The sequence below is a fragment of the Mirounga angustirostris genome, unplaced genomic scaffold, assembly GCF_029215605.1.
Source record: "Mirounga angustirostris isolate CCGP_5_RB_7025 unplaced genomic scaffold, mMirAng1.0.hap1 SCAF_3, whole genome shotgun sequence".
Classification (NCBI taxonomy): domain Eukaryota; kingdom Metazoa; phylum Chordata; class Mammalia; order Carnivora; family Phocidae; genus Mirounga; species Mirounga angustirostris.
In genome coordinates this window covers 74098813-74119100 of record NW_026991711.1, presented here as the reverse complement: position 1 = coordinate 74119100, position 20288 = coordinate 74098813, and the positions used below count along the sequence as shown (strand labels likewise).

The 20288-nt window shown below is 37.1% G+C and overlaps 1 protein-coding gene across 17 annotated transcripts in view; it reads left to right on the top strand.

Annotated features, from left to right (window-relative positions):
* Positions 1 to 20288, top strand: part of CDK8 (cyclin dependent kinase 8) — a 145358-nt gene that overhangs the window by 114308 nt on the left and 10762 nt on the right. For 4 of the 17 annotated variants that reach the window (XM_045869223.3, XM_064586284.1, XM_064586283.1 and 1 more), the window contains 7 exons: positions 1028 to 1171; positions 3599 to 3668; positions 4456 to 4528; positions 7659 to 7756; positions 8480 to 8558; positions 8678 to 8836; positions 11390 to 12699. In XM_045869223.3, coding sequence (XP_045725179.1) covers positions 1028 to 1171; positions 3599 to 3668; positions 4456 to 4528; positions 7659 to 7756; positions 8480 to 8558; positions 8678 to 8836; positions 11390 to 11515 — 749 coding nt within the window. In that variant the 3' untranslated portion in view covers positions 11516 to 12699. Of the gene's footprint in view, positions 1 to 1027; positions 1172 to 3598; positions 3669 to 4455; positions 4529 to 7658; positions 7757 to 8479; positions 8559 to 8677; positions 8837 to 11389; positions 12778 to 20288 lie in introns of those variants that run through there. The other 13 variants (XR_010410068.1, XR_010410067.1, XR_010410069.1 and 10 more) reach the window with 7 other exon arrangements.

Sequence of the window (20288 nt, the reverse complement as noted above, 5' to 3'; positions counted from 1 at the left end):
CTGTGTGCACACCATTGTATTTAGCGTAGAGAAGTTAACTTTGCCAGTTTAGGGCTTTGTTAAAGTAGGACCTGAATAATTTCAGTTTTAAATTCTGAAGTGGCATGTAGATCTTTCCTCTATTAATAACAATTCTATTGAGTAAAAGTCTAATATGAATGAAAGTTGGCTTATATCTTAAAGTGAATGAAAGGAATTTGTTGTACTACAGAGGAATCCATTTTGCCTGGCTTTTATAAGTAATTCTAGTGAATTTATACCTTTATACCTATCTTAAAGATAGTGTTTTGCTCCCTATTTTCTTGTCCTTATTAAATTGCAAAATCTGACAGTACTGTAGCATAAAGAAATACTTTGAACAAAAAACTTGAAGTAAAAATGCAGTTTCATTAGAATATTTGAGGTCAGGCATTGTCTTTTTCCTATTGGAATAACACCTTGCTAACTAGTGCTAGCATGAGACGATAATTATTAGACTTTACAAATTAGCAAGTACGTAAACTATCTAGATAAAGAAAAAATATTTTTACCTCAAAAAATTGTCCTGATTGATTGTTTTTGGCAAGTATGCCCAATTTCAAAAGCTATTTGGGTTTTCTGTTTTTGTTCTATTTTTTTGTTTAATTTTGTTTGTTTGTGGTTCCTGTGCTCCATATGCAGCTTTGTATGTATTTCACAGATAAGGTAATGTTTGAAGCATTTAAAAATTGACAAAAATTTAGCTAATTTGATTTGAACTTGGAATGAAGCCACTGGGTGGAATGGAGGTGTAATAGGGAATGAGAAATTGGGGTGGGTCGGGTGGGAATATATATTTATAAACAATATTCCATGATATTTTTAATGATAATTGCTTTAGGAATTAATATGACTTACTAGGAAAAGAAAAGAAAGAAAAAACACTCCCCACCAAGATAAAAATGCATTTTCTTTTGGAAAGAACCACTTTATTTTCCTCCTTTCTTTTTCTTTTTTCCTTTCCTTTTTTTTCTTTTCTTTTTTTTTTTTTTTTCTTTTTGTTTTAAAGATATTTGGGCTATAGGGTGTATATTTGCAGAACTACTAACGTCAGAACCAATATTTCACTGTCGACAAGAGGACATCAAAACTAGTAATCCTTATCACCATGACCAGCTGGACAGAATATTCAATGTAATGGGATTTCCTGCAGGTACACATTATGTTTTTGTTTTTGTTTTTAAATCACTGTTGTTTGAACTTAGATATCTTCATGGGAAAGGTGTATATCTTTAGCTGATGAAAGCTACTCTTACTCAGTTCTTTATGATTTGCATTAATCAAAGATCCTTAGAAATAGCAAAATTTATAGAGTTCACATATTAGCATAAAGATATTTATGGGTTTTCTGAATTTGAGGAGTATATTTTTGTTTCATTTTATTTTTTTGTTTTGTTTTGTTTAATATTTGAAATGATAAAATATTTGCAATATCTGAATTAAAAGGTGCCTTTAGTTCTTACCAGGGGAAACTAATAAAATTCAGTAGTATGTATTTTTGTCTGGCAGCACATATAATAATACCATTACTTGGGATTTAAATACAAATTTTGAACATTATATATAGGGCACTGTACAGAATCACATTATATTGAATAATAGAATTTTTTACCCTATAACCCTTGCCAGTAAGAACATTCTTTTAAGTGTTCTATTAGAACAGCAACCTTGCCTGCACCGATTGGCAGCAGGGAGAAAGTTGTTTAGGTGTCTCATCACAGGCGTTAGACCCCTCAGTTTTTCAGCAATATCCCCATCCCTTGTTATGCCATAGCAGGGTAGTTCATCAGGCACTAAAAACTCTGCCCAGAGGCCTAGAATAATGAAATTTTGCTTTAAAAACCTACATAATATTGGCTAGTCAGGTATTTATTAGAAATTGTTTCTTATTAGGAATTTTTCTCAGGTCAGGGTAACTCAAGACTAATACAGAAATACCTGGGAGTTATAATTTCACATTCCCTTGTAGGAGTGTTAACACAGATACTACCTTTCTGCAGAATTGGTCAACAGGCCCTGTGAAGACTGCTTTTTTGTGATGAGAATTTTATTTATTCACTAAATATTTGAGTACCTGCCATGTGCCAAGCACTGTGTTATGCATAAAATAATGTTGATATAACAGGCATGATTCTTGCCTCCTTGGAGTTTATATTGTACTACTCTAAGTAGAATGTTTAAATAATAGCTATAGTTTGAGTAGATGGAGAAGAATGGCCTTTTCTTCCCACTTCTGAATGTGTCCACCATTTCTAAGACCCGAGAGAAAGGAACATGGCTTACAAGGGGGTGGAAGAGGGAGGTGGCCTCTGTAGGAAATGATTTTTTAATGTGTAATTCAACAGTTAGGGGAGGCTCAGCTTATAAGGAAGTTGAAAAGCAGGCAGTAGGGTTTAGATTTAATGTGCAAAAGAATGAGAATCCATGATAAGTTCTTGAGAATTAGTGACATGGTTTATGTTATATTTTAGAAAGATTAGTATGGTTGTGGTAGGTAAAATCAATTAAAGAGAGGTAACTGAAGTCAGGGAAGCCAGCTGTTTCCCTGTATAGCGGTACTCCAGGTGTAAAGTGATAAAAAGGATGGAGAATAAAGGACAAATACAGAATTTTTATATGTAATTGCAGGAAAAGTAAAAGATTATCTCAGGATGTCTAGCTTGAGAAACTAACAAAATAGAGAAATTGGAGCAAGGAAATAATTAAGGAGAAAATCCCATGTAGGAGTTTAAAGTATGTATTTAGTTGACTTTACAGTGTGGTATCTTTGGAGGCTAGGTTGCACATATCTCTCTAAGTAAGTTGAAGGCAGATGTCTCAAGGTAGCTGTGAAGCTACCTGTCGTAGTACTGAGGCTAGTAGTCTTTCCGCACAAGGCCGTTGACAGTGATGACGAAAACTAGCCCTCTAGCACGTATTGTTTGAGCAACTCTAAGGCCAGCAAACCACCTGAAACATTTTCTGCCTCATGTAAATAGCTGAGGGTGTTTTCGTTAATGGTGCTGAAACTAGCCAAGCCACCAGCTCACTTATTTGCATACTAGTTATGTCCTACCCTGTTCTATTCCAGACAGTTGTTGCTGCTCACATTGATTGCTGCTGTAAAAACAGTGTATTTAATAAAGTGAACGTAAGGAGGGACATGTAAAAAAAAAAAAAAAAAAAGTGCATCTTACAGCTACAGAGGGGAAAGATAACACATTTGTCATTGAAGACACTGGTTGCTGATTTAACCAAGAAATTGGGTGGAAAGGGGGAAAGAGTGGTTTTACAAACAGAAATAGAAATATTTATTAATAACTTATTCCTCTCTACTTACAGAAATTGAGGTAACTTATAGTAAGTTACATAGAAAGTAAGTACTAAAAAGATAAACTAGAGAGCTAATGCTATACAAGGGATGAGAATTCTATTTATAGGTCAAGATAAGATGTTTACTATAGCTAGTCATTTATTTGAGGTCTGTGCTTTCATGGAGGCTCAAAGTGTATAGGACATGTGATGAAATTGAGGTAACTTTTTTTTAATTCTTGAGAATAGGAACCTAGACAACATAAAATTTTATCAATGTATTTCACAGATAAAGATTGGGAAGATATAAAAAAGATGCCTGAACATTCAACATTAATGAAAGATTTCAGAAGAAATACGTAAGTTGGAAAGAAAGTAGACCCTTTGTTGATTTTTGCTTTTCCAGAATCCTCAGTATAAGATTGAATACTCAACAGAATACTGAACATAAGCTTATTCTAATAAATAATTTTACTTCTTTACTTAATAAATATTTTATCTTTTAAGATGTTTAAATGATATAAAGAAGGTAAACAGCTAATTTTAGTGGCTGATTTGGATATGAGAAAGAAACTCTTACCATACTTAATTACTTTCTGGAAGCGAGCATCAATGGAAGGGATCACAGCTAAAGCAGTAAGAGACTGAAATAAGCAACCTTGCTAGCCATCAGTTGCCCACCCACCTGGGTTGTGTAGTCATTTTAAACAAGTTTTAATAGAGAAGAAGGAATATTTCATTTATTTACAATGCAAGATCATAGCATTGGGAGAGGACAGTTTATAGGCCTATAACAAATTTTTAAAAATTTTAAGTTTATTTTAAGCTTACTAGTAAGGCTGAATTAAACATTTGACCCATATGTTATTTCAGAGAATTGTTGAGATAACAGTCTTATAAAAAAATAACTATTCAGTATATATTATTTATGAAATTATCTTGTGTTTACTCAGTGGTATCCATTCATAAGTGACTAGTGTGAATATTGAATGAAATATGAAATTGAGCTAATGTTATGCCGATTATGCCATTTTCAATAAATAATCTTTATTGGTTGTGATTAAAATAATTGTTTGGAAAAGCTTCAGCCAATGTAAAATTAACCTCAAAATCTAATATAGATATTTCATAGTATTTCTCTTTCAGGTATACCAACTGCAGCCTTATCAAGTATATGGAAAAACATAAAGTTAAACCAGATAGTAAAGCATTCCACTTGGTAAGCTTTAGAGAACAATAATAAAATTTTTTTCACAGATTAGCTAACCAGAGGCTTTTTGGGGTCAGTTTATATGGTAATTTAGCACTTTTAGAGTACTTTAATGATAAATGCAGGCATCTTGTTGCTGCATTTTAGTAAAGGCATGAAAATACTTGTTTTTCCAAACCCTTAACATGGTTTAACAGACTAATGTTTGGTTACATTAGATTTTTTAAAGAGAGTTATTGTGGGGCGCCTGGGTGGCTGTCGGTTGGGCAGCTGCCTTCGGCTCAGGTCACGATCCAGGGTCCTGGGATTGAGCCCCGCATCAGGCTCTTTGCTCAGCGGCGGGAAGCCTGCTTCTCCCTCTCCCTCTGCCTGCCGCTCCCCCTGCTTGTGCTCTCTCTCTCTCATATCTCTCTCTCTGTCAAATAAATAAATAAAATCTTTAAAAAAAAAAAAGTTTTGAAGACAGTTACTGTACCAAGCCTGTGAAGAACATTTTTAAAATTACATTTATTGGTTTTCACGATTATTTTAAAATTTCAAAAATTTCAGAGAAAAATCTAAAAGAAAACCATCCCACTACTCACAAGTAACTTTTATAGATTATTTTGTATTTCAGCTCTTTGAAAGATTATTTATAAAATTTTTAACTCCCAAGATACTCTTACAAACTTGGGTATTAGAAGTCCTTCGGTGGGGACGCCTGGGTGGCTCAGTCGTTAAGCGTCTGCCTTCGGCTCAGGTCATGATCCCGGGGTCCTGGGATCGAGTCCCCCCACATCGGGCTCCTTGCTCAGTGAGGAGCCTGCTTCTTCCTCTCCCTCTGCTGCTCCTCCTGCTTGTGCTCTCTCTCTCTCTGACAAATAAATAAAAATCTTAAAAAAAAAAAAAAAAGTCCTTCAGTGATTGTGCGCATTATTTGCTTTTTCTGGAAGAATATGAGAGATGCAGTATTTATTACTGTATAATGGAAAAATAGTTTGACTTAGAATCTAAATGAATCCATGCGCTATTGTAATTTATGACATTATATTCAACTTGCCAGCTTAAATTTGTTTACAATAAAATTTCCATTTTTACATGATAACAATTAAAAATGATTTTCAGTTTTATGGGTTTTTTTAAAGTTATATAACATACAAAGGGGAAATTTCAGGGAACAGGTTGTATTGTATTTGGCTTAAAATTCTTTTAATCCTTTATTCTCAATATTTTTAAATGAGTTCATTAAATGGGAATTTTTTTGTTTTGAAAGTGTTGTATTTTCCTTTATCACAGTAGCAGGCCACTTGCAAACATTTCTTCTGTTTCTGCTTTTTCTTCTCTGTCTACTGCTTCTGCTTCTACACCTTCTGTTTATTTTTATATCATGTCATATGTCCTTTATTTCATATCAGCAACTTAAAAAGCAGGGCCTAACCTATCTTATTACCACACAATATATTATTATCCAAATAATGGTTTCTTATAATGTACTTACAACAGAACTCAAATAGGAGGGTAAGTTAGATCCTTCAAAATTATGAACTTATTTATTCTAACAAAATAATGATAATAGTGGTAGACCAAAAGTCACAATTCAGGGGACTTGCTCTTACTTACCCCCAACTTGCTGCTATTCAGTGTAGTCTAAAGTGACTCTCACAACCATCATCACTGAAATTCCAGAGATATACTTCCCTCACAGCTTAGTTGCTTATTTTTACTGCGGTGACCTATCTTGGGTGGGCCCATCTGAAAGCTCTAATGTAACTCCTATAAAACCGTTGAGCATTTTAAATGGCAAATCCATGCTTTTCCTTTCAACTCTAAAAATAAAGTTGTGCTTCCACTGAAATATCAGATCATCAAAATTAAATTTAAATCTCACCATTCCAGTGTTTCCTCTGTATTTTTCAGTATTTTATGTCCTTCTGTCCTTTGGTTGTGTCATGTCCCATCAAGTCTCAACGCATCTGTTGGTGTTCAAGTAAGGTGTCCCAGTCCACAGCACTAGTGACCTGAGAACTTGGTAGAAAGGCCACTTCTCAGACTCCTGCGCAGATATCCCAGAACTCTGGGAGTGGGGCCTAGCAGTCTGCTTTCAGAAGTGCTCCAGGGGCAATAGTGATGTACTCTGAAGTCTGAAAACCACCGCATTAGATCAAAGAGGATAAGCTGAGAGACCACTGTCTGCTCTTAAATCACCTACTAAAATCAAATGTTCTAAAATAAATAAATAAAATAAATAAAAATAAATCAAATCAAATATTCTAGCTCATAAAGTCTTAAGTAAACTATGTTTTAACCAAAAAATACTGAATTTTCACATTAGTGTGACATTTCTGTAGGTAGCAAAATAATAATAATAATAATGGCAGCTAACACATAGTGCTTTATTTGTGTCAGGTACCATTAGAATTGCTTTCCATATATTATCTCATTTAATTTTGAAAACAAACCTATTTTTAGGTGCTATTTTTAATCTCCATTTGACAAATGAGGTTACAAAGAGATTAAGCACCTTGTCCAAAGTCACTCAGCTAATAAATGTCAAGACTTGAACCCAAGTGGTATCCTTCGAATCTCCATTCATAACCCCTCTGTACTTTACCAGTTCTGTATCAAGCACCGTATTTAGACTAGGAGAGCACTGGCCAGGAGAGCTTTCTCTGATGATCTGTGCTGTCCAGTAGGGAGCTTCTAGCCACATGTGGCTCTTGAGCTCTAGAAATGCACCTGATATGACTGAGAAATTGATTTTTTTTAAGTTTAATTTGGTTTTAAATCTAAATAGCCACATGTGGCTAGTGTATTATTTGTTATAATAATTTTCTCCTTAATAAAAAAGGAATAGAAAATACAAGATTTTAGTCCTGTTCTAAATTGGACAAAGCAATCTGCATAATATAGATCATTGGTTTAGAGTAAGAAGTAAGTTTAGTTACCTCTTAATAGAAGAACCAAGTAAGATCATGATTATTAGAATGATTAAATGTGAATTACTACATTAAATGTAATAAGTTTTTCTGTTGTTAATTTGGGGGAATAAATATCCTTCAAATTGTGGTGTTTTCATCAAAAAACATATACGTCCCACGTATGGCCAAGGATATAACTATGAGAAGTAACACAGTAATGTTTTTATGATTTATGGTTTCAGCTTCAGAAGTTGCTTACGATGGACCCAATAAAGCGAATTACCTCAGAACAGGCTATGCAGGATCCCTATTTCTTAGAAGATCCACTTCCTACATCAGAGTAAGTGATCAATTTATTAACTCACCAGCATGGTAGGATTTTTTGGAGCGTGCTTGTTTGAGTTGTCAACTCCAAGTTGCCACTCCTCTTACATGGGGACCTGGGGAAATCCCAATGACAAACAAAAAAAATTAGCTCTGATGTCTGAGCTGTCATTTCGGGCTTTTACAGGTAAGAACCACTCCTGTTCACGTCTTGCTTTATGAAACCTTGCCATCTTTAGTTTCAGTGGGGCTCCAGTTACTCAGTGGCAGGTTGATTATGCATGCTGTAGCTCACTCAGACTCACTGAGATTGCCCACTGCTTGCAGTTACAGTTTTATGTTCCAATTGCAAATCCCATTCCCAAATAAATTTGTGTTCCCCTTGTCATCTTTTATTTTATGTGTAGAAGGGAGAGTAAAAAAAAAAAAAAAAAATTGTGTTCGAATAGTGACATTTCCTCTGGAATCTGTATTTGGGTTGTGATAATAAAAGAGTGAGGCTGGGATAAAAGAAAGTTGAGTCATGTTCGATGATTATTGATTATTTTTATACAATGAAAAGTCCTCCCATGACCTGCTATAATGTCACTGATTAGAAGAAGATTCATCTTGTCACAGTTGCATGAAAGGTGCTTATTTTACAAATATGGAAACAAAGTCCCTCTTAGAAGAATAAAATAAAGCATCTGAAATATTGATTGGCATACCAGAAATCGTTTTTCTTTTTTCTTGTGAGCAGCGTTTTTGCCGGTTGTCAAATCCCTTACCCAAAACGAGAATTTTTAACAGAAGAAGAACCTGATGACAAAGGAGACAAAGTAAGTATTAAAGTACATTTGGCTGCTTCTTGTTTTATTCAATGCTACCGTAACATTTTCTTGTTTGTATTTGGTTCTCCTTCTGAGTTGAACTTTATTTTTCTGTTTAACCAATTGAGAAGAACCAGCAGCAGCAGCAGGGCAATAACCATACTAATGGAACTGGTCACCCAGGGAATCAAGACAGCAGTCATACACAGGGACCCCCGTTGAAAAAAGTGAGAGTTGTTCCTCCTACCACTACCTCAGGTGGACTAATCATGACCTCAGACTATCAGGTATTTCCAATTTATTTTGTACTGACTTGCCATATCAGTATTTGTATATGGGTTTGTGACCTTTGGAAAATGCAGTATAACTAAGAAAATGCTGACCTTTATGTACCTGGGGAAATATACTGACGTGAGTGTTATTGACATGGAAAAGTACTGACTATGGTACAGTATAGGGTACCTACTGACTTTTGAATTAGACAGACCTGGAATGATCCAACTTAAATCATGCCATTTATTAACTATGTGACCTTGGACAAATAATATAACATTTCCTGGCTTTAGTTTTTCATCTGTAAAATGAGACTAGCCAAGCCTTACTTATAGTTCTTATAGGAGTAGAAGTAATAAATCCTAGCCCCTGACTTGGGGTAGGCGTTCAATCAATGCTGTGTATTGTTTTCAAACAACAGCATACCAAGAATGATTAAGAACACAGGCTTTCAGGGGCGCCTGGGTGGCTCAGTTGGTTAAGCATCTGCTTTCAGCTCAGGTCATGATACCAGGGTCCTGGGAATCTAGCCCCAAGTTGAGCTCCCTCCTCAGCGGGGGCTCTGCTTCTCCCTCTGCCTCTGCCCACCCCACCCTCTGCCCTGGTTATGCTCTCACTTGCTTTCTCTCTCACGTAAATAAATAAAATCATAAAAAGAACACAGGCTTTCAGATCCCAACCCAGCCACTGACTTTGGGTAACCTTGAGTAAGTAATCCAGATGTTCTCAGTTTTCTCACTTGTAGAAGTGGATGATGGCAAGGATTAAATGAAAGGACGTACGCTAAGGCACAGCAGCTAGCCTGCTGTCGCGTTTAAGAGATGTTACCACTTCTTTCCGCTTTTATTATCATTACCCTCATTAAAATTTCTAGTAGCATTCGTAGTACACAGTAAGCACTTCTTAAGTGTTGGTGGTGGCGCTAGTGATGACTGTAATCGTAAGAGCTTGATCGTACTTACCATGCCAGCTTTTATACTAAGCATGAAACCTACATTGTTTCCTTTGATCATTATGGTAACTCTGTGAGGTAAGGGTTGTCACTGTCATTTCAGAGATGCTCAGAGAGGTTAAATAACTTTCACGTGTTCACCCGCCGAGCTGGGGGTAGACCCAGGACACGGGCTTAGAGCTGACAGCCAGGGCTGCTCCGTTGCCTGCTTGTCAATCCCATCATGTGGCATCATCAGTTTCTTTGCAGAAAGACCGCTTGGGAAATCCTGTACCACCTCCCTGCTTGTTCTAATCATATTGCCAGCTCACCTGGGTCTCTGTGTGGGAAGGACACCGAAAACTTGACCAATTAGAGTTATTTACCTACTGAAAGAGTAAAGGAGATCTTACTAAACTAGTAAGGTTCCCAGAGCCTGCTATGACCTTTCAGAAATGAGATCTTAACTCTTTGCTTTAGTTAAGGAGAGGTCCCATCTACCAAACCATGGAAATTTTTGTCTGCCTGGGTAGTAACTCTCTTCCAGGAAACTAAACAAGGAAATCAAGGACAGACATCTCTGGGGGTTGATGTTTGTTCCGGCATCTTTTTCTCCCCATCCAGATGGGGAGAGTGCATCCCTCTTGGCTCTAGAACGTGTTTGCACACTGAGGTAATAGCATCCTTAGAATGAAGCAGAGCAGTGCTGGGACCTTCGCTATTGAAACCAAGAAAATTGCTGTGCTTCTTTGTTTCTTGATGTTATCATTGTGGTTGGTTTTTGTAGTGACTGTAATTTCATGTGTCCACTCTTTTTAAAATCTTTAAAATCTTTTTAAAATTTAAAAATATTTTGCTAAGGTTGGCAGAATTTAGCATTATATGATTTATTGAATATGCCTTGAAAGAGGAAAGTAGTAAATTATGGTTAATCAGTTATCATGTTTGTCTTGGGAGCTAATAATAAGAGAGAGAGGTGCAGGAATGGGAATAACAATGTAATAGATCAAAATCACAGGACTGTAAACTCGATCACTGTTTTTTCCCTTTGTGGTCTTTTTAAAATTGAGAATACCATTCTTCTGACATTTCTATAATTATAAACTTTTGTATATAACTTGTTGCAGAAAATGATTCATTAAAGGGCATAAAAATATTTAATAACAAAGAAAAGGATTCTACGCCACCTTTTCTTGTCCTATTCATTTTTATTCTTTAGTCATACATGTGCTGGGAGGCTTCTGTTGAAGAAACTAGCATGTCAATTAGCTTTGAATTTCTTAGTATATATATAAGTTCACGTATAAACATCTCAAGCAAATTGATTATTACTTATCAGATAGTTACAAAACAGCTTAAAAGGGGGATTACTGCTATAGAAAAACAGTGAACTGCACTACATAGAAATAAGACCCAGCTTAATGTTACTTACTGGCAATACTTCTGACCTTAGCTGATATTAAAAGATTGGGGTTTTTTGTCATTTTCATTCTAAAGCCTAGTACATGGCACAAGACTTTTTAATTGTTACTGCCTTGAAAGAAATGCCATTGCAAACCTCAGCCTCACTGGCTTGGGGCAGAGCCAACTCTTAGGAACACCTGACTCTCATTTCTGGCTCGTTCTTCTTTTGCAGCGTTCCAATCCACATGCTGCCTATCCCAACCCTGGACCAAGCACATCACAGCCACAGAGCAGCATGGGATACTCAACTACCTCCCAGCAGCCTCCACAGTACTCGCATCAGACACACCGGTACTGAGCTGCGCTGGAATGTTGTCAATGCACTGTTGCTAGCGCTGCAGGACTGACGGTGCAGCTCTCTGCGGGAACCTGGTATGGGCCATGGGCATGTACTGTACACCCACATCCTCAGGCTGTCCAGTAGCCGAGTTCCACCGCTTTTCACAGACCGGGGTAGTGGCTTCCAAGTTGTACCTGTTTTGGAGTTAGACTTGAAAGAAAGTGCTAGCACAGTTTGTGTCGTGGATTTGCTACTTCCATAGTTTACTTGACATGGTTCAGACTGACCAATGCATTTTTTTCAGTGACAGTCTGTAGCAGTTGAAGCTGTGAAATGTGCTAGGGGCGAGCATTTGTCGTTGTATGTGGTGAATTCTTTCAGTGTAACAACGTTATCTGACCAATAGAACACACACACACACAGAAGTTTAACTGGTACTTGAAACATACAGTATATGTTAACGCAACAAAATAACCCAGACTCAGAGTGAGATTATTTTGGTACACCTTTCATTTTAGTGTCTTATCAGTGGGCTGATTCATTTTCTACATTAATCAGTGTTTTTTGACCAAGACTATTGCTTGGGTTTTTTTGAAAGTACAAAAGCCACATAGTTTTTCCAGAAAGGTTTCAAAACTCCCAAAGATTAATTTCCAACTTATAAGTTTGTTTTTGTTTTCAATCTATGACTTGACTGGTATTAAAGCTGCTATTTGATAGTAATTAAATATGTTGTCATTGATATAAACCTGTTTGGTTCAGCAAACAAACTGAAATGATTGTCATAGACAGTGTTTTATTTTTCCTGTTGGTGTTGCTGATTAGTGAGCATGCTTTAAGATGAAAAAAGCATGAATGATAACTTCCTCTGAAAGGTGCGGCATCCGATTCAGATATTTTGTCCTGATTTTAAAGCTGGTTGGTGTAGTGCTATTAAAATTTTGTTCAGTTAATTTTACTTTTTAAAACTTGTTCGCACGTTGTTTAGGGTGCCCTTACTTCAGCAAAGGAGAAGGAGTAGGAGAGCCTTAGAATTTTTGAGGAAAAAAAAAAAACCTATAACATACAATGTACTGTATCAAACTATTTTACATGAATGACACAAGTATTCTGAATTTAAAAAAAAATTGAACATTGTTAAAAACAAGGTGTTATGTAATAAATTTATTTTTCATAAATCAAAATACGAAGTCGGCTCTATTTTTATATACACAGAAGTGTTTTATTTTAAAGCATGCCTTAACAAGTGGCCTCTAAATAAATCTCTTCAGTTGTTTTCCTTAATAGTGTCTATATATTCAGCCTCCAGAGTAGAGTGGAGTATAATGACTTATGATTTAGATATGGATTCTTTGCTCTGTTGCACTTAGCACTATAATAGAAGATGTCGACTAGACACCTTTCTAATTGAAAGAATTATGATGAGCCTTCCATTTCTAGAATAAGGCCTAATTCTGTGTTAGGCTGGGAACAATTTGTTTTAGCCCAAATAATTATTTTTCCTCCCTCCTTCAGCACAAAACACAGAAGATTAAAAAAGCTAACATAGTTTTTTTCTTAAAAAGTCAGCTCATTCCTATAAAAACATTCTAAAACATTTGAAGAACTGAGGAATTCCAATCCTGATAGGCCTGACTATAGCAGTAAGTATAATTCAGGAGCCGAATCTGCATTTCCATGTTCTGTCTCCCCACCACAGCTCCTCCACCCAGTGTGAAGATCTGATCCTAGAGCTCCGTCCTCAGCACCTTCAGGAGCTCCCCTCTGGCCACAGACTGAGTCAGTCTTACCTAACCATGTCTTCTTGTTTCCCTTCACTCAAATTGTCTTCTATTTTTCCTCCCTGCCTTTGATGCAGTGGCTTCCAACCTTCGTGGGCATGAAAATCATCTGCAGTTTGTTTTCTCTGGGTCTAGTCCCAGAGGTTGGTTCAGGGGAATGGGGAGGGACATGGAATCTTCATTTTTAACAAGCTCCTCAGTTGGTTCTGATGTGGGTGTCTGAGGAAAACACAGGAAGAACACCTCCAAGCTGGTCTAAAGATTGAGCAAACAGTAGCAGTTCAGTCAGTGGCTTGGAGAGAGGGCTGCCCTGTTGACAACCCACCTTCTGCATAAATTTCAGAAGGCAAAACCCATTATAGCAAGTTCCACTGTAAATGTTGGAAACTCCTAGGGCTCAGTTCTCAGGTTTTTAAATTTCTTTATCAACCTCCGTTCTCGGAGTGATCCTGTCCAGTCTTGAGGAGTTCAACATGTTGGTGACTATTAAATTTATATATCCAGTTCCAGATTCATATATTTAATTGCATCTGTGACACATAGACAAATAACATACCCAGACACATACCAACCATCATCCTCTAGTGCATTCCTCGCCTTATTTCTCTACATTGCACCCATCACATATTTTTGACCACTTTCTGTCTCTTCCTGTAGAATGGAAGCTCCGTGGAAGGAGCCCTATTGCATCTCAGCCTCTCCTCTTTCCACTTGCCCCCAGGTAATCTCACCCAGGCTCAGGACTTGGGTAGGATGATGGTTCCCAGATTTCCTATCCAGACCTACCTGCTGTATCTGACTCATTACTGCAGATGGTCTCTAGACTGAAGACATCCAAAGCAGACTATCCAGACCTCCCTGCTGTATCTGACTCATTACTGCAGATGGTCTCTAGACTGAAGACATCCAAAGCAGACTCCTGGCTCCACCATCCACCCTGCTCCTTTTACAGACTTAACCATCTCAGTGATTAGGAACCCCCTCCCTCCGAGTCATCCAAGCCACACAGAAACCTTGGCACCATCCCCTCACACACACTATATCCATTCCATATGCAAATCTTGGGTGCTTCCCCTTTCTAGCCCCAATCAAACTGCCCTCACCACCTTTACTGAGCCACCCTGTGCCAAACCACAGCCACCTCTTCCCTAGACTCTTACACAGCTTCCTGCCTGTTTCCACCCTAAACTCCCTCAGCCTTCTCCACACACACACACACACACACAGCAGCCTGAGTGACGATTTTAACACAGCTCATGGCCCTCCTCTGCTCTCATCCCTCCAGTGCTTCTGGCTCAGTGAAAGCCAGCGGGTCCCTGCACATTCATGGTGGCCTCCTATTTCTTATGACTATCTTCTGTCACCCCTCATGTGCTTCACTCCAGAGGCACTGCTGTCCTTCACTGTTCCTCGAGCCTGCCAAGCACCTGTTGTCTCACGACTCTTAGGTTCTATTCTGTCTGCATCTGCCTCCCGCTCTCCCCAGCTAGTTCTGGGCTCACTCCCTCACTTCTTCAGGCCTGCTCAGATCTTTTCTTAGAGAGGCTTATCCTTTCCACTCTGAAATAGCAGCCTGTTCTCCACCTCCCCACTCCCTATCCCCTTCACCTTACTTCACCTTTCCTCCTAGCACTGACCCCACTGACTTACACTTGCTTGCTGTTTCTCCCCACCCTACCCGAAGATAAACTCCACAAAGGCAGCCTTTTTTCAATGAGATGTAATTGACATGTAACATTGTGTTTGTTTGAGGGGTAAGAGGCGTTGATTGGATATACTCAGGTAAGGCAACAGGATTCCACCACAGTTAGCTAACACATCTAGGCAGGCTTTTTATGTATTACAATAATCCCAGCAACTGGAAGAGTGCCTGGGGGTACACAGTAGTGCTTACAAATATTTACTGAGTGAATGAATGAGTGCATAAGTGACTTTGTGTTTGGGTTTCAAATAGTATCTCAAACCCAGCATATCCAAAAGAGAACTTTTAATCTTCTCTCCCTAGCCACCATCTAGCTTCCTAACTGATGCCTGGCTCCCACTCATGCTTCCACTCACACCATTCTGTAGCCTGCCTTCCACATAGCAGTGATCCTTTCTCTTCAGAACAGTGATTACTACTCGGCATTTTTATACATACATGTTTTTTTGTTTGTTTGTGTATTTGTTTATTGTCTGTCTCCCCCTCGGGGGTAAGGACTTTGTCATCCTTTTAAAGAATAAACTAGAATGGTCATTGTACATGCTCTTAATCCTTCAATGGCTTCCCATCACACTTAGAATAAAGTCAGAATTTCTCAACATTGTCTAAAATAATCCAGTTTGTTAGCTTCCTCACCATTCTCATTTACTCTCTCTCTCCCCCCATCGATTACTCTACTCCAATTACTTTAGACTCTTCGTTTTCCTTGCTATGCTTTCACTTAGGATTATATCCTCCATGTTGTTGAAATGGCAAGATTTCATTCCTTTTTATAGCTGAGTAATATTCCAGTGTGTGTGTGTGTGCGTATGTGTGTGTGACGTCTTTATCCATTCATTTATCCGTGGGCACTTGGGCTGCTTCCATAGTTTGGCTATTGTAAATAATGCTGCAGTAAAAGTGTATGTGTCTTTTCAAAATAGTGTTTTCCTATTCTTTGGGTAAATACCCAGTAGTGAAATTGCTGAGTCATATGGTAATTCTGTTTTTTTTTTTTTGAGGAAACTCCATACTGTTTTCCACAGTGGCTGCACCAGTTTGCATTCCCACCAACAGTGTAGGAGGGTTTCTTTTCCTCCGCATCCTTGTCAACACTTGTTTCTTGTATTTTTAATTTTAGCCATTCTGACAGGTGTAAAGTGATATCCCATTGTGGTTTTGGTTTGCATTTCCGTGATGATGAGTGATGTTAAACCCCTTTTCATGTGTCTGTTGGCCATCTGGATATCTTCTTTGGAAACATGTCTATTCATGTCTTCCGCCCATTTTTTAATTGGGTTATTTGTTTTGGGGGTATTGAGTTGTAACTGTTCTTTATATATTTTGGACACTAGCCCTTTTTTTTGGATATGTCATTTGCATGTATATTTTCCCATCCTGTAGGTTGCCCTTAGTTTTGCTGATTGTTTCCTTTTTATTTTGACGTAGTCCCAATAGTTCATTTTTGTTTTTGTATTCCTTGCTTCAGGAGACATACCTAGAAAAATGTTGCTACAGCTGATGTCAGAGAAATTACTGCCTGTGTTCTCTTCTAGGACTTTTATGGTTTCAGGTCTCACATTTAGGTCTTTAATCCATTTTGAGTTTATTTTTGTAGATAGTGTAAGAAAGTGATCCAGTTTCACTCTTTTGCATATAGCTGTCCAGTTTTCCCAAAATCATTTGTTAAAGAGACTGCCTTTTCACATTGCATATTCTTGCCTCCTTTGTCAAAGATTAATTGCCCATATAAGCATGGGTTTATTTCTGGGGTCTCTATTCTGTTCCATTGAACTATGTGTCTGGTTTTGTGCTAGTACTATACTGTCTTGATTAGTACGCTTTGTAGTATATCTTAAAATCTGGGATTGTGATACCTCCATTTTTTCTTCTTTTTCAAGATTGCTTTGACTATTTAGGGTCTTTTGTGGTTCCAGACAAATTTTAGGGTTATTCTAGTTCTATGAAAAATGCTGTTGGTGTTTTGATAGGGATTGCATTAACTCTGTAGATTGCTTTGGGTAGTATGCACATTTTAACAATAGTGTTTCTTTCAATCCATGAGGGAATGTCTTTCCATATATTTGTGTCTTCAGTTTCTTTCATCAGTGTTTTATAGTTTTTGGAATACAGGTCTTTCACCTTGTTGGTTAAGTTTATTCCTAGGTATTTTATTCTTTTTGATGTAAATGTAAATGGGATTGTTTTCTTAATTTCTCTCCCTGCTACTTCATTATTAGTGTATAGAAATGCAGTGGATTTCTATATATTGATTTTGTATGCTGCAACCTTACTGAGTTCATTTATCAGTTCTAGTAGTTTTTTGATGGAGTTTTAAGGTTTTTTTAATATATATTGTATCGTGTCACCTGCAAATAGTGAAAGTTTACTTCTTCCTTACCAATTTAAATGTCTTTTATTTCTTTTTCTTGTCTGATTGCTGTGGCTAGGACTTCTAGTACTACGTGGAATACAAGTGGTGAGAGTAGACATCCTTGTCTTATTCCTGATCTTAGGGGAAAAGCTCTCAGTTTTTCACCATTGACTATGATGTTAGCTGTGGGTTTTTCATAGATGGCCTTTATTATGTTGAGGTATGTTCCCTCTAAACCTACTCTGTTGAGGGTTTTTACCATGAATGGATGTTATACTTTGTCAAATGCTTTTTTGCATCTATTAAAATGATCATGCAGTTTTTATCCTTTTTTTTCTTGTTAATGTAATGTATCACATTGATTGACTTGCAAATATTGAACCACCCATGCATACCAGGAATGAATCGCACTGGATTGTGGTGCATGATTTTTTTTAATGTATTGTTGGATTCAGTTTCCTAATATTTTGGAATAGTTTGAGAAAAATAGGTATTAACTCTTCTTTAAATGTTTGGTAGAATTCACCTGTGAAACCATCTTGGTCCTGGATTTTTGTTTCTTGAGAGTTTTTTGATTACTGATTCAATTTCATTGCTGGAAATCCCTCAAATTTTCTATTTTTTCCTGATTCAGTTCCAGGAGTTTATATGTTTTTGCAGGAGGATATTTGGTAGATATCAATAAACTTTTTCTAAAATTTATATGAAGAAGCAAAAGAACTAGAACCTAGAGGATACATTACCTGATTTTTAAGACTTAATCTAAACCTACAGTAATCAAGACATTGTGGTATTGGAGAAAGAATGGGCACATAAATCAATAGAACACAGAGTCCAGAAAGATACTGATACATATAAGGGCAGTTGATTTTCCATGGAACTGTGAAAGCATTTTAGGAGAAAAAGGATAGTCTTTTCAGCAAATAGTGCTGGAGCAATTTGGTATCCTTATGCAAAAACTAACCAAACAATGCTTTGATTCATACCTTGCATGCATTACAGAAATTAAGTCAAAACAGATCATAAACCTAAATCTAAGTATAAAGCCAAAAACTATAAAACCTGTCAAATATAGGAAAAACTTTATGACCTTGTGTTAGGCAAAAATTTCTTAGATATAATACCAAAAGCATGATGCATAAAAGATTGAAAAGTTAGACTTTATCACAATTAAGAACTTCTGCTTTTCAATAGACTATTAAGAGAATGGGAAAGACAAACACAGACTGGGAGAAGATATTTGCAAGTCACATGAAAACTTGTATCTAGAAACACAAAGAACCCTTAAAACTCAATAATAAAAAAGAAACCAATTTTCTTATGGGCAAAAGGTTTAAACAAACATTTCACCAAAGAAGATAAGCCGATGGCAGATCAGCTCCTGTAAAGATGCTTAACATCATTGCTAATTAGGGAAATGTAAATTAAAACCACAATGAGATACTACTACACACCTGTTAAAATGGTTAAAACTAAAAATAACTGAGCACCAAATGCCAATGAAGATGCACAGTAACTAGAACTCTCACATTGCTAGTGGGAATGCAAAATGACGCAGTCATTTTGGAAAAGGTTAACAGTTTCTTTTAAAGTTACACATACCCTTGGGCGCCTGGGTGGCTCAGTTGGTTAAGCGACTGCCTTCGGCTCAGGTCATGATCCTGGAGTCCAGGGATCTAGTCCCGCATTGGGCTCCCTGCTCAGCAGGGGGTCTGCTTCTCCCTCTGCCCTCTTCCCTCTCGTGCTCTCTGTCTCTCATTCTCTCTCTCTCAAATAAATAAATAAAATCTTTAAAAAAAAAAAAGTTAAACATACCCTTGTCATATAATTTGACTATCCCAAGTGAAGCAAGAACATGTTCACACAGAAATCTGTACACAAATCTTTACAAGAGCTTTATTTGTAATTACTAAAAGCCAGAAACCTATCCAAACATTCTCCAAATGGTGAACAGATACCGTGAAATGGAATTTCCCATTTAGTGAAGTAGGAAGTGCATTACTAATACACATGAATGATTTGCAACGCACTCTGCTAAATGCAAGAAGTCAGACTCAGACTCCATACTGTGTGATCTCATTTCTATGACATTCTGGAAAAGGCAAAATTATAAGAACAGAAATCACTAGTTGCCAGGTGCAGGAGGGAGAAGAGGAATTGACTGAAAAAGAACATGTGGGCATTTTTTTGGTATTGAAACTCTTCTATATCCTGATGTTTGTCATGGCTACACAAATATATGTGTCAAAACTCGCAGAACTGTTCAGGTAAATTTTAGTAGTTTTAAACTCCAGCATAGTAAACAACAAACAGAAGGAGGACAAAAGGACCAACAATACCTAGTGCTGGCAAGGACAGGGAGCAACGGGAATTGTCATACCTTACTGGTAGGAATATACAGTAGAACAGCCACTTCAGAAAGCAATTTGACAGTTCCTTATAAAATTAAACATATATTTCCCATGGGACCCTCGCACTCTTGTGTATTTACCCCAGAGAAATGAAAACATGTCCACACAATGTTCAAAGCACTTTTATTTATTATAGCACCAAAATGGATGTCTACCAACAGATGAATAGGTAAACAAATTGTAGTACATCCATGCAGTGGGATAGATCACTCAGCAATAATAATGGATATTCAGTAGAATCTTAATTGTAGTGATGGTTATATGGGTATATGTATACATTTTTCAAAACTGGAACTGTACACTGTAAACTGGCAATTTGTATTATATGTAAATGATGCCTTAAAGTCAGTTTGTTTAAAATCCAATAATTCAAGCATTTAGCACATGCCTAACATATGTAGGCATTCATTAAAGTTAGCTATTATTAGCATTCTCTCCATATGGAGATGTAATTTTTCTGAAGACTTACAATATGACCTAGTTCTAGCAGGTAAGTTGAACTTTCTGGGTCATTTCATGACCAGATGTTTCCTAGCCTTTCATG